General features: G+C 43.3%; 1 protein-coding gene across 1 annotated transcript; it reads right to left on the minus strand.

Annotated features, from left to right (window-relative positions):
* Window positions 1–201: 201 nt before the first annotated feature.
* On the minus strand, window positions 202–11,545 carry cplx3b (complexin 3b). The gene is made up of 3 exons (XM_072695647.1): window positions 11,014–11,545; window positions 3,219–3,306; window positions 202–1,726 (listed from the first exon to the last, which is right to left on the minus strand). The coding sequence occupies exons 1-3, from the start codon at window positions 11,169–11,171 to the stop codon at window positions 1,502–1,504; spliced, it is 471 nt and encodes a 156-aa protein (XP_072551748.1). The 5' UTR covers window positions 11,172–11,545; the 3' UTR covers window positions 202–1,501.
* Window positions 11,546–14,855: the final 3,310 nt, after the last annotated feature.

A 14,855-nucleotide genomic window follows, 5' to 3' on the forward strand; every position in this document is an offset into this window, starting at 1 on the left:
AAAACTGTCAGCACAACACTTAAGCTTTTACACACAGGGGGGATCTAGAGGGCGAGTGGGATGTATAAGGGTTGATATGTGCTGTATAGTTCTGTCCGTGTGTGTGTATTTTTTGGGGGGAGGGAGTATTCAGGCCTTGGCGTCAGACCTGGCAGCACATACGCTTGGCAGTATATTTAAGTTGTGCTTGTATTGCATTGAAGAGATAGACATGTGTATGTGTGTGTGTGTGTGTGTGTGTGTGTTTGTATGAGTGTGTATGTCTGTGTTTTGTATGAGAAAGAAGAGAACAGAGAAAGAGAGAGAAAAAGAGATAGAGGCTATGTTCACATTATAGGGTTGGATATCAGATGTTTGGGTTCACGTTCCCGTAGAAAAACTGGATTCAGTGCCTGAATGTGAACCCATTCGAATCTGATTTGATCGTAATTATAAAACTGATGGGTTTTGTACATCACGATCCCTGTACATGCAAAAGCACTGTTATCAGCTTCTTTTTGGTTCTAAAAAAGTGTGCGTGCCGGTCATTCACACTCATGGCAGATATGGGTCACATTTGTTTTTGTAAGACACAATGTGCCATGATGTGCAAAAAATATGCTTTCTATTTGGAACATGTACCAATCATCATTGCCCATTCTGTCAGCTCCACTTACCATAAAGGAACACTTTGTAGTTCTATAATTCCAGACTGTAGTCCATCTGTTTCTCTGCATACTCTGTTAGCCTCCTTTTCCCCTGTTCTTCAATGATCAGGACCCCACAGGACCACCACAGAGCAGGTAGTAGTAGTGGTGCTGGGCCATTCTTTGCACTGCAGTGACACACACTGGCATGGTGGTGGCGTGTTAATGTCTGTTGCGCTGGTACAAGTGGATCAGACACAGGTAAGTGGAGCTGATAAAATGGGCTGAGTCCATTCCAAACTACTTTGACAGAAAAAAGCCATTTAGTTGCTGTGTAAAATAACAAACCACAGACAGAAGGCAGTTCTCAAAGGCAACTGCAACCAAACAAACTCTGGAGAAGCACACCCACACTCACAAGAAACCTCATTTAACAGCTACTAAATGCTTCAAAGAACGCTCTTCAGTAACTTTTAAAGATGTGATGTCTTGAATTTCACTCTGAACAGCTTTCCCATGACACACAGACGGCAACTGCTTGCAGTAGTGTTCCCCGTGGACTGATAAAACCCAGTGAATAAAAACATAAGGCAGTGTGGACAGCCAATTAGAATTAAATTGAATAAATCTGAAAAGTTATGGCCAGGATAATATGAAATAGATATTAGCTGCTACGTCTATGTGTGGGAGGACAGTCTGAGACTGAGCCCTCCATTACGTTAACAATGTAACCTTGTCTGGAGTTGCCAGATTTTCCCCAATTGTTTAAGAATAGCTATGAGAGAATGCATTTCATAACGTGAACATAGCCTTAACGAAAGTGAGATTCAGAGATAGGATAGAGAAAGAGAGAGAGAGAGAGATCTCAGAAAAGATCACATTAGTGAACACTTCTCAGCTGAGTTCTTCAGCTCCTCCAGTGTGGCCTGAGCTTTGTCCTTCAGGTGGTCGATATCCACGTTCTGGATGCTAGAAAGCTGGCCGAGAACGGACTGTTTGTGCTCCTCTTCCTGGTTGTCCTCTGCAATCATCTTGGCCAGCTCAGTGGGCAGCTCCACATCCTGCCCTGCAGCCTGGATCTGTGTTTCATCCAACTCATTCTGACATACACACACACACACACACACATACATTGTAAACACAACGCACTGAGAGAATCTGTTCCACTGATCTGAAGCACTGATAATGCTGTGCGGTTTCCTTTATGTTGTAAGTCTAACAGTGATATGATCTGTAGTCCTGTTTTACAGCAAACATTCAGCGAAAAATCAATTTTACACAACTTCCCCTAAAATCAAGAACAGCCAAGACATGAGGCAAGGTGTCCAGGATTGTGTCTTTAGTTTTGCATTGAAGCAATGAGGCTAATGTAGCTAACAAGTAATGCCAGCTTACATGTCACAAATTAGCATCATAATGTCCAAACTGCAGGCTAAAAACAGCTTGTCTGAAACCATGTCGAGTTGTTTACTAGTCTCTAATCTCTGCCACAGTTTGACACTGTTATCAAAAAACATGGCTAATCAATGATGACTACTGCCATTGCACTATGTGATGTACTTTTATGGATTTACAGTGTGTCATAGAGTGCCACAGTATTAAGACTATTAGAGATAACTAAACAACCTAATAGAGTTTGCACAATGCTAACCTGTTTGCTTTAAGGTATTATTGCTTGTTAGCTACATCACATATATCATATACATGTGGGCCATATTTGGCAACCTTTCGGCTTACTATCTGCATGGGCAAACATCATGTGAGCCAAAAGTGTCTCATCCATCCATCCACCCATTTATCCATGTCTTCGTCCTGGTCAGGGTCACGATAGATCCGGAGCCTACCCAGAATCCATAGAATTCCCCATTGACAGGGTACTAGACCATCTCAGGGTGTCACAAACACAACCATTAACTTACACACTGACACACATGGGCAATTAAACATGGCCAATCTATGTTTTTGGAAGCTGGGACAAAACCGGAGCATCTGGGGAGCATCACGGACACAGGGATAACACAAAGTGACTGGAGGATCCCATCCGGTCCCCAGGCCCCAGGCCCCCAGAGTTATGCGACACATGCACTACCTACAGCACCACCGTGCCGCCCACCAAAAGTGGCCCACATATTAAAAATACCCATATGTTCCAAAACATATCTGGGCCACTTCTGGCAAAGACATGGCCCTCTTCTTAGTCTTTTTTTATGAGTAAATGGGCCACAAATAAGTACCGGATATGGCCCAGGTTTGAGCCAAACCAGATTTGCTCTCTATTCAGATCTGGGCCCAGTTGTTGTACATGTAGCTGAGTTGTGGGTCACTTCTGGCAGTGGCAGTTTAAAGGTGGGATGTGGTCCTTTTATGGCTATAAAGCCGAATACCTCGAGGTCCTCTTCTGGGCTGTCACTCCATGTGGTATGTGGGCAACAGGTATGCAAGTTAAGCCACATCAAATGTGATATCTGGGATTTGGCTTATAGCTCCAGTACAGAACTAAATGAACAAACATTGGACAACAAACATGTCTTGGCACTTGGGGGAAGTGGGGAAGGTGTAAAAGTGTACTTTTAATGAGGGTAGGGTGTGTACCTTTGGCAGCCTGTATTTGTCTCTGAAGTGAGACCTGACTGTGGCCCTCTCTGCTTTCTTCTGGGCAAAGTTGGCATCTCGTTCCTGTCTGCATAGGAAGAGTTGTAGGTGTAAGTCCAGTATTCACACACACACACACACACACACACACACACACACACACATACACACACACACACGCACACTAACAAACCGCAAAAAGCATAGCATATCTATTCTATATCTGATTTGTTGTATTTATCTATATATACAGATGAGCCAAAACATTACAGCAGCATAAGCAGCAAGGAAATTCGCATTACAACAATGTCAACATGTCAAGGTCCGTGTCTAAAAGTTCTTGATCTGAGCTGTTTTGCAGTAGCCGGACCCCAATAGAGCACAAATGACCTTGCCTTATCCAGATGGGTAGATCTCTCCTCACATCTTTACTTTACTGTGATGCTGGCTGGCACAGGCTCCTGCTAGCTAATGCTACAGAGTACTGGGTACCCAGAGATTTCCTTAAAGCAAGTTGGTTGCCTGGTGACGTTGCATTGGCAGCAGTTTGAAAAAGAGGCATTGGCTGGTTGCACATGTGTCGACTTGTGTTAGTCCCCACTCTTCCGATCGCAGGAGCATTACATGTGATGGGGAGAGTACTAACGAGTGGATTGGGTAAGAACCTTTACTTTAGGAGGAGGTTTTTAAAAGCCTGTCAAAGGTTCTTCACACTCTATTACAAAAATAGTTCTGTATGGAACCAAAAGTGGTTCTTCTATGGTAGTGTATGAAAGACCCGATTCCTGCAAATACCCATAGGAGCTGTCTAAAATTTCTGAGGCTGACCAGGATACTCATGGCACAGAAAAAGGCCAATTTACATCTGCATTGTGAAGCCCACAATGATAATCACGGAGAAGTGAAGCATTACACAGCCATTCTTTGTATACTGTAGTCTTCATGCAATTTGAATTCCTGGTCTGAGCCTGATGTAGCCATTTAAGTAATTTCCCCACCTACACCAGGAGCATTCACACCCTGCAATTAGCAGCATTTACAGAAATGTTATCCTGGAGAGAAAAGCTTCATCCTAACGTGACTCTTTTAAAATCCTCATAAATCAGCAGATGCTACGAATTAAAGACAGAGGAAAACCACACACAGAAATGTCCTCACATGTGCATTCATGCACACACACCGCCGTGCTGAAAGGTCAGTGTGATTACGGTGCAGGAGCAGAGGGCACTGCTGGGTGAATGTGGAGCACCGAGACAAAACTGGCTGAGCAGTGAGGGACCCGAGGGGGAGAGTGAGTGAGTGAGAGAGAAAGAGAGAAAGAAAGAGAGAGAGAGGAAATGCATGATGCTCACCCACTTCGCCAGCTGCCATCTTAAATTCTGTGCCACAGCCCCGGCTCCCACACACACTCACACCATTTTGTGTGCCATGTTTTTGCGTGTGGAAAGCAAGCTCTAACAGCCCAAATCACATGCAGTCTCAGACATAATGCTAATATAATGTAACTCCTACTGGACTTAAAATGACCACGCTAAAGCCTCTACTGTGGCTGTTCAGCCTGGCCCAAATCAAAAGGGGTCTTTCTATAGACATCCATTCTATAGAAATCAGGTCAATAATAAAAAATCACAAAAACTTCAAATCAAGCTTGCTGAATCAAGCATCAACCAATTCAGTGATTTACTCATGTGGCAGCAGCGCAATGCATCAAATCATGTAGACAGATCCAGCAGCTTTGGGTAATGCTCACATCCACCATCAAAAGGAAATGAGAAAAAAAATTATCAGAAATTTTGAGCGTGGTATAATTGTTGGTGTCAGAAGTGGTGGTTTGATTATTTATAAACTTTTAAATACTATTTTCAACCTCAACCTCGTTGTGGTGTGTCAATGTGTTTATTTATTCTATGCCTCATTTTTGAAAAACAATACAAATATATTCACCAAAATTATTTTGAGTATTTCTAGAATTGCTGATTTTCTAGAAGTTTCAGCAGAACAGTCTCTAGAGACATCTAGTGAGAAGCTGGTCTTCAGACATAAGCACCTGATTGGTAAAAGAGGTCAGCTGAGGATGGCCAGACTGATTGGAGATGATGTAAAGGCTACAGTAACTTAGGCAACCACTCTCAGAGTGCTCAACACTTCAAACCTTGAGGCATTGCTGGACTACAACAGCAGAGGACCACACTGGTTTCAATGTAGCGTTCCTAATAAAGTGCTTAAGGAGTGTAGTGTTGAGTACATTCAAACATGCCAAATCTGAGTACCTGAGATCCAACACATCTACTTAGAATCAACATCTACAGATACTAAGGTGAAGACTAACATTTACCTCCTCCTCTGTGAAGTCAGCCTCCGCCTCTTTTCAAACTGCCGCCAATGCAGCAACACTGGGCAGTCAACTCGCTCAGAGGAAAGTGCCTGATCCCAAGATCTAACACATTAGCCAACAGACACCTGGGCTGGCCAGCATCACAGTGGGAGTGATGAGGGGAGACAGCAACATCTACCCACCAATAGAGAGCATGGCCAATTGTGCTCTGTCTGGCTCTGGTTCTAGGATTCAAACTCGCGATCCTCGGGCCATAGTGTCAGAGTTCAGTCTCAGAGACTCTTCCTTTTCTTCTTTTAATTCAGTAACGGTTCAAAGGTATCCAACAGGCATGATGATAGGATGTATGTTGGCATGGCAACATCACCTCATCCCATCCTTTTAGTGCAGAATGGCCAAGTGCTTTACTATTTTACTATTTATGTAGTTTCACACCAACATGCCAAAACCTTTCAATATTACCATGCAATCAAATGCTAATGCGTTCATGGTTGTGACATCACAACTAAAAGCTCTTTTTGAATCTTCAATCTCTTAATATCCACTCTTTCTGCTCTGTGAATGCTTCCACTAAAAATACCAGATCACACAATGTAGTCCAAAGCCCATCTCTGTGAGAAGGGGGTTGGACAGGTACAAGAAAATACAATAAAAACATGACTGATGTCCACTTCAGACTGAAGAACGGCACCAGGGAGGCTTGGAAGAACAGTGCCAACACTGTTAAAACGGCAGGCAGGCAAATGCTTTGAAGCTTTCACAGTGACGACTTACTCCAGTTTCTACAGTCTCAAGAGCTCACGGACTGGCAGGCTGTTGAGGACAGAAATGAATAAGCACACAAACATGAACAGAACATGACATAAGGCCAGGGGCCAGACGCTGCCCTCCAATAAACTCCATCTGGCCACGAAGTAGAATCGTTTTTTAACAGAAGATGGCAAAACAGCATATCTACACTATGTGTCCAAATGTTTGTGGACACCCCTTCTAACAAATGCATACGGCTAACTTACATTGCACCCATTGCTGACACAGATGTGCAAATGCACACACACACAGCTTGTCTAGTACCTGTAGAGAAGTGTTGCCAATAGAATTGAGCTGTGGAGCAGTGGAACTCTGTTCTCTGGAATACTTTTATGATGAGCTGGGGAGCTCATCCAACATCCTGACCAAGCGGGTGTGTCAATACTTCTGTCCATATAATGTATGCACACACATCAAAATGTCAAACTGTAGTTTAAGAATAAAGGATGATTCTTTAATGATTCTACAATTTCATACACAATATGGACAAAAGTATTGGGACACCAAGGGAATTAAAAAAGAGCTTACCCTGCTTTTGTTGGAGTAATGGTCTCTACTGTCAGGGGAAGAAGGCTTTCTACTAGATTCTGGACCATTGCTGTGAGCATTTGTGATGTCAGGATGTTGGATATATATGGCTGTCATTTTGTAGCTTGCCATGATGTCTAGATGAGCACAGGGTCTATGCTGTTTTACACTAAAGGAAAAAACAATGGTTGGCCAAAAAAAATCCAGTGTGATTGTAATTAGATTTTGTCCTAAAGTAGTCCAAATAGGAAAACTGTATGCTTGTACATTTACCTGACATCATAGTATCAGCAACCATATCAAAATGCAAACCTGCCAGCATTGTCAAATGCTGTTCAGCAAGCTTTGTGTGGAGGCTGAGTGGCTTTGGCAGTTGTAGCTGATATTGTTATATAATAGTGTGCAGTTACAGCAGCAGCCTTACTTTCATGTAACTTAGTGACATTAGTTAAAGATAACCTACATAACTATAGTCTGTTTTTTTTTTTTACCTGTGTCACTTGTTCTCTCCCTGCAGTCCACTTATGACGTTTCGTGTGGTTCTGTGTACCAAAAGCAGTCTTCATTCCTTTCTACTTGACCTCTCGTTATCCTTCAGAATTAAAAAGGCTGTGCCCTAAAACCATGTACATGTACATAAGCTCTGTTCTGATTGCTGAATTGTGTGTGTATTCTGTAGTCTGAATTATGCCCATATTTGGTACCATGGGTCTAAGCTGGATTTTCAATAGCAGAAATGGAAGTGGATTTTCAAAACAATCGCCTCTGTCGGTTCTGTGGTTCTGTTCAGAACCCTATACACTTTGTTCTGTGTACATTTTTCTCCTGTACATCACTGGATCCTCTGAATTACAAGGCCATTTTAGTCTAATAATGCTACAGTGGAGCTAATGCTACATCAGTAAGGTACACCAAAAGTGAGGCGTGCTATAATGGTCAAACCTTTTAGAAAAGCACAGCATATGTTTTCATTTGAGATCGACGGTTTAGCTGGTCTATCACCATGACCAACTTGACCAAGGTGGCTGACCAGTTGGAACTTGCTAAAACCACTTGACTACACTGGCAAAGCATGCTGGTTTGTGCAATATTTTTAGGAGGCTGCCAGTCTAATGACGTCAATTCAATGTGCAGTAGCTGACTTCAGTGGTCTATAACTTCAGTGTGAATGGGCGGGGCTAGACTGTTTCAAGGTGAATGGGCAGAGATATATAAATGTGTTCATTCTGTGACATCACCAAAACAATGTTGGATGGACATTGAATGGTTGTACAGAAATCCCTGTAGTTACTGAGTGATACACCTTAGTGTGTAATAAGTCCTTCTGCATTAAGGGGTTAACCTCTTAAGACTTGCAGCCTTACCAAAGCACCCACAAACAAGCCAGCAAGCTTTGTAAAATGTGCTGTTTATTTCCCTTGGACAGTATTAGTGTTCAGTAGCTGCTGTTGTTATATAATAGTGTTGAGTTTAGGTCTAAGAATTAGACCTAATTAGACATTTGGTTTAGTATTAAATGAAGCAACCATCATCAAGCAAAAATAATGGTGTCAAAATGGGTTTCTTAAAGTGATGCCATAGAAGACTCACCATCGATCCCCTAAAGAGCCTTCTTTTAATTAACCATATTTGTGAAATATGTCAGTGTGACGGGCGTTTCAGTTCTAGTGTAATGATCATTGATATATTGTAAAGGTTTTATTCCAACTGCAACATTATATTAGTTATTACAAGACAATAACCCTTATTTTTAAAAACCCATGCCCACTAATAAGGGTATTACATGCACTGACCCCGCTCCCTGCTGGTGAACAGTGCTAGTTCCGGATCAGCTGTGGCACTGTTTTGGCAGTTTCTGATCAAGGCTTTAATTGCCAGCTGTAATCTCTTTGCCCAGGGATGCTGATGACATGCTGCCACGGGACCGCCAGAGGGCAGAGCAGAAACAGCAGACGGCTCTGCTTGCCTTTAGATCTAACATCTATATTTAGTACATCATATTAAACACATTTATTTTTTGCCCATTATGTCATTCAGCATTGACTCTGATAAGAAATATACAAACACAGTGACTATCTGTTTGTTTGTATATCTAAATATGTATGTATCAATTAATCAATCAATCAATCAATCAATCTATCTATCTATGTATCTTACCATCTATCAAGACATCTATCGAGTCTTCCATTCATCCATTTTGCTATCCATTCATCCATCTACCCACCCATCCATCCATCCCCACATCTATTAATCTGTCAATCAATAAATCTAACTGTCTGCCCATCTAGTCTGTATATCTAAATATGTATGTACATCTGTATGTATCTGTCTGCCTGTCAGTCTATCTGTATATCTATATACTATCTATCCATTCAACCACCTATTTTGCTATTCATTCATCCATCCATTCATCTATCCACACATCAGTCCATCCCTACATCTATCTATCTATCTATCTATCTATCTATCTATCTATCTATCTATCTATCTATGTAGTTAGCTATACATTAATTTTGCTACCCATTCATCCTTCTATCTAGTCCAAAATTCCACGTTTTAAGTTCCAAAAGATGGTGTGCTCCCCAGTCCATTCATACAATGGTAAACATACACTAGTTTAGCCCCGCCCATTCATTCTGAAGTTATAAGGAGTGTTTCAGAGTGCTTTTTGAATGAGGTACAACAGAAGGCAACAGACGTTATTTACACATTTCAGCCCTAAAGGCACAGTAACAAAACCAGCCTGTTGAATTCTAAGGTTACAGGTGTGAGAACATCAGAGGTCTGAAAAAAACACAACATCATATAATACAAAACTTTTAACTTAAACTCAATTAAAAGGTTCTTTGGAGAACCCAAAGTGCTTATTTTATGGCCTCATTCCAAAGAATCATTTGGCTTTAACAACACCAAGCATTGCCTTTGGTCAAATTCTTGAGCATGAAATAAACGCTGTTCACCGGTAAGACATATGTGTTTACTGAAGGTCATGCTGTGGCCTCTGCTGGATGCTCTATGATTAGTGTTCATAATTCATCTTGAACGAGTAACCTGAGCTGAGAGCTGTCCGTGACAAGGTGGCGTAATGGGGTCTTACTCAGAGGCCAATCATGTGAGTAAGCCTCTGGTGATTGTATGTGATGCGTGTGTGAATTACAGTACACCTCGTTAAGCTCTATAGATAGCCTGCTTGGAGGAGCTTAAGACCTGCTTCTTCTCTCCGTGTTTGAGCACTTTGCAAAGTGCCAGAAATCCGATGCTTGCGTTCTATTTCCAGCAGCTGACTCACGGCCTCCTGCTGAGGCTCCGATGGCGAGCCCTGATGAGCTTCAAACGTATCTACGTGTAGGAGAGCTGTTGCTGCTGGATTTAGGGCGCGCAATGGTGGGCTAGATCCCGGTGAGGTCACAGCTCAAAGCCTTGGCCCATTTATCCTGGGGTTCAGCCAGTATCCATCCACATAGACATACACAGATACACACAATATGCACGCACACTGCTGCATCTCACGGTACAAGCGAACATGAGAATATCACGCATAACGGAGCATGAAATGATTAAGCACCATATGGCCGCAGCTCGTGCGAGAAAAGAAAAGCTTGCACCAACCAACTCTGATGGAGTTCAGTGCTGACTGTATCTGTCTGCACTGGTTTGTCTGAATGGATATGTATGTTTTCTTGCTTGGATAAGTCTGTATATCGTTATTATGAAGCATCATACTGTTATCATTACTGTACAACCTCAAAAACTTCACATTGAACCAACGGAGTTTGGCACAAGCTGCTATTAGCATGTTTAAAGGTGTCAAATCGGTCATTTAAACCCCATTCTAGCACCTTCTGAGAGTGAGCCACCGTGGCGAAGGCTTCTTTTACACGAAAGCGCTCTCCCTCAGCGAGAATGACAGCTGGAGAAATGCGCGACGAGATTACCAGCCACGCGCAAAAGCGCACGTTGCCTTTTGGGAACTTGGGAAGGGGGGGAAGGGGGGTACTGCGCGCTTTGACTCTTCAGGGCTCGACTCTCTCAGCCTGTTCAAAGCAAACATTTAAGTCATTAATTCAAAGCGTGCGCGCTAAACCGTGCGTCAGGAAGAGTGTGGGGAAGGGTTCTCCTTACTTCTCCTCCTCGAGCTGCTGCTGATACTGTTCGAACTCCTCTTGGGTCATTCCCTTCGCAGCAGCCTCGCCCTTTTCCCCTTCGGTCTTTTCCTCTGTCAAGCCTCCGGTCAGGTCCTTCAGTTGACCCCCGATCATGTGCTTCACCATGAAAGCCATGGCAACTCTTTTTTTTTTTTAATTTACGCGCGGGAGAAAAAACAACTACAAAGGCTGTCCGGTCAAACCGCGCCACACGCGCGCTCTCTCTCTTTCTCTCTCTCTCTCGCTCTCTCTCGCTATGTGAGTTGAAAGTACAGCAACTTCTAGTAATGTCCAGCCAGCTCTTTTCCCTCTTTAGATAAATATCGCAGCAGGTTAGGGAACGGTTTCAGCACCTGTGCAACGGACAGCTCCCTTTCAAGCCCACGGGTTCAGCACCACCGGACGCGGACAGCTCCCCTCGTTCAATCGACGGGTTCAGCAACCTTGAGCCATGGACAGCTCCCCTCTCTGAGCCAACTCGGCGCGCAATAGTCCGATTGGGTCGTTCCTCCTCGACTCGTTAACTTCGAAATGGTCATGTGACCACGTCTTATATACCCTACCAGGTGTCTGCCTTTGGGTGGTCATAAGCAAGGAGGGAGATACGCAGATCACGTGAGCGCTACGCCGGACCAATGAAGACCGCCCCACGCTGCGCTCCAGCGCTTTGTAAAGTGGGAGAAGAGAGAGAAAGGAGTGTCGTGCTTTAGTTAAGCTTTTTTTTGTTGTAATTCTGCATCCAGACAGTCTTCTTTGGGAACTGTTGATCTCACAACGCCTCATGTATCTTTTTATCATGGATGGATTAAAAAAAACTATGCGTAAAGCTCTCAAAAAACGTAGTAAACTTGTTGGTACCTGTGTGTGTAGACCATTGAAATACAACGTTCTGGTGGTAAACACCAACATTTTGGACTTTTGTGAGTCCAAGGGGAGCGCACGAGCGCCCTGTGAAGGCGAGAAACTGGACTACCCGTCCACCAATGCCAAGTAGGACTAAACCCAAAACAAACACAAACACAGCACCACCACCACCCTGCTCGATTCGCCCTCCTTCTTCAGAGATCACTGCGGTGCCTCCTACGTTCAGAGTGGACGTGCACGCTACCCATCGTGGAAAGTGTCTCCTTGCTTATTTGAGCGCGGCGACGGCGCCCACGACGTCGAGCCGCTGACGATTAAATTGCAGCTGCGCGATGCCGAGATGAGGGGGGAGCTAGCTTCAGTCCACACTACACCAACGCGGGTGTGTTTACGAGGAATAACGAGCTGTCTGAAGCAGGACGAAGTCAGAGAGGACGGGATAATAGAACGGTTCTCAGACGCACATGAAAGGCAAGCTCGTGCATTTAGCCGGGGTATAAGCATCTACCCACCCACAACCAGTCAAACACAGAGCTGTTAGCAAGTTTACAGCCCAACGTTTCAGACACAGTCGAAGAATTCGTCTTCTGCGTTAAGACGGGGCCACGGGGCGCTCACAAAGCTTACCTTTTGGCACTCCACCAAAACCACCCCACCCTGATCTGTAGAAAGTGCCAGTCAGCGCCGGGTATACTGGTATTAGTGCCAGTGAATAGTATTCCCACATTGATAACCTATTTAAACAACATATTTAGGAACTTATGTAATAATATAATACATAAACAATAGACGGTCTGGTCCATAAGTATTTGGACAGTGATATATTTCTACATTTCATCTCTGTACACCAAACTGTTGAAAATATAAGATCCTTGAGGAACGTTTGGAAGGTCCTCAGTCTGAAACTGTGAAGGAACCTCTTAAGGTGATTTGAGAAACCTTCAAGGAAGGTTTTTTAGAACAAAGAGGTTCCTTGAAGGTTCCTCAAAGTAAATACTGCCATCCATGCAATAGCCTGGAGGAATACATTTACATTTACATTTACATTTATGGCATTTATCAGATGCTCTTATCCAGAGCGACTTACAAAGTGCTTTGCTATTTACCCAAGAAAAACCTCAGCTAGTTAGAATAGACTAATAGTTCAAAGATACCTCTAAGCTTAAACATTACTAAGCACAAGACAATAAGGTGACCATAGTACTCTATTCGTCCAAGTACTCTCTGAAGAGGAGGGTCTTCAGTCTGGGTTTGAAGACAGCGAGCGACTCGGCCGTTCGGACACCCAGGGGAAGCTCGTTACACCACTTTGGTGCCAGGACAGAAAAGAGCCTGGACGCTTGTCTTCCGTGGATTTTGAGGGATGGCGGGTCGAGCCGAGCCGTACTTGAAGCTCGAAGGGCTCTTGGTGCGAATCGGCTTTTGACCAATGCCATCAAGTATGGAGGGGCTGGTCCGTTCTTGGCTTTGTAGGCCAGCATCAATGTTCTGAATCTGATACGGGAAGCAGCTACAGGAAGACAGTGAAGAGAGAATGCAGCAGTGGAGGCACATGGCTGAATTTAAGGACATTGAAGACGACCCGTATAAAACCTTATTATTTTATATTATATTTGTGGACGGTGCCGGAGTAGGTGACTTCATTACCCTGCAGTTTTATGACCTCAGTAAAACAATTCATTCACTGCAGACTGTTTTGCAGCTTCCATATAATAAATAAACACCATGAACAGCATATTTTAAAGTTCAATAATACAATAATAACCCATAATATAACAACAGAGAACCCTAAAATCATTCATCTCCAAAAAGGGAGGAAAACCCAGCGTTCTTCTTTAAAGAACCATCCACTGAAAGGTTCTTGAGGGATCATCTGCAGCATCACTCCAAAGAACCCTTCTCTGGCAGTATTTTTAACAGCTATTTTCAAGGGTGTACCTGCGAATCAGTGAGTCACATTCATCACTGTAATGTTGATGCTTTTTCTAAAGCTCTTGTACCAAAGCCCCTCCACTAACCAGTCTCTTGGGAAAGCCATCATAGAAATGGAGCAAACAACCTGGCAGATTGAGATTGTAATAACAAGCGTGGATGCCTCATTCGCTCTGGAAAGCTTTCAGTCTGGTTACTATGCACTGTGAAAGGTTCTCGTACTTCTAGCACACTGAGGCAGAGCTCAGGCAGGAACGGGCTCATTGATTTCATTAATGCATTAACTTAAATACACTATATGTCCAAATGTTTGTGGACACCCCTTGTAATGAATGCATTTAGCTACTGTAACTGGCACACATTGCTGAAACTGTAGAGACGTATTGCCAATAAATTAGGACTCTTTGGAGCAGATGAGCATGAATTTGTTGGCTCCATGCCTACTGTCAGACATGGGCTAGAGGGGTAAAACGCCAGTGGAATTGTGTCCTCTGGAATGATAGATGGTTGGTGCTCCATCTAATACTTTTGGGATGAGTTGGGGAGTTGGGGATAATCCTCACAGCAATGCTCCAAAATCTAGTAAAAAGCCTTTTTCCTGGACAGTGGGCACAGTCATTCCAACCAAAGCAGAATAAACCCTTTTTAATACCTTTGATTTCAGAAAACAAACCAATAAATAAGCAGGTGTCCCAATACTTTTGTCCATATATTGTACCATCTGATGTCTGTCTAATAATAGACTTGTCCAGTCTGTCACACCATACACACACATTCTCTGTCTCTCTGCAGTCTTGTGGGCAATCTAAGAAACCATCAGTTAAGGCTGTGTGGTCAGACAGTGTCAGATAATAGTAATTTTACAATAGAATAAATGTATGCGGTCAGCCCAGGAAATAGGGAAGACCTGGACGTGACGCACGGATGGACAAATACATGCGAATTCTTTATAATAAAGCCTTATATAATGCCAACGCATGAGTGCACCCCATGCTATTTTTTCTCTCCACATGCACACACATA

The sequence above is a fragment of the Salminus brasiliensis genome, chromosome 13 (genome assembly GCF_030463535.1).
Source record: "Salminus brasiliensis chromosome 13, fSalBra1.hap2, whole genome shotgun sequence".
Lineage (NCBI taxonomy): Eukaryota > Metazoa > Chordata > Actinopteri > Characiformes > Bryconidae > Salminus > Salminus brasiliensis.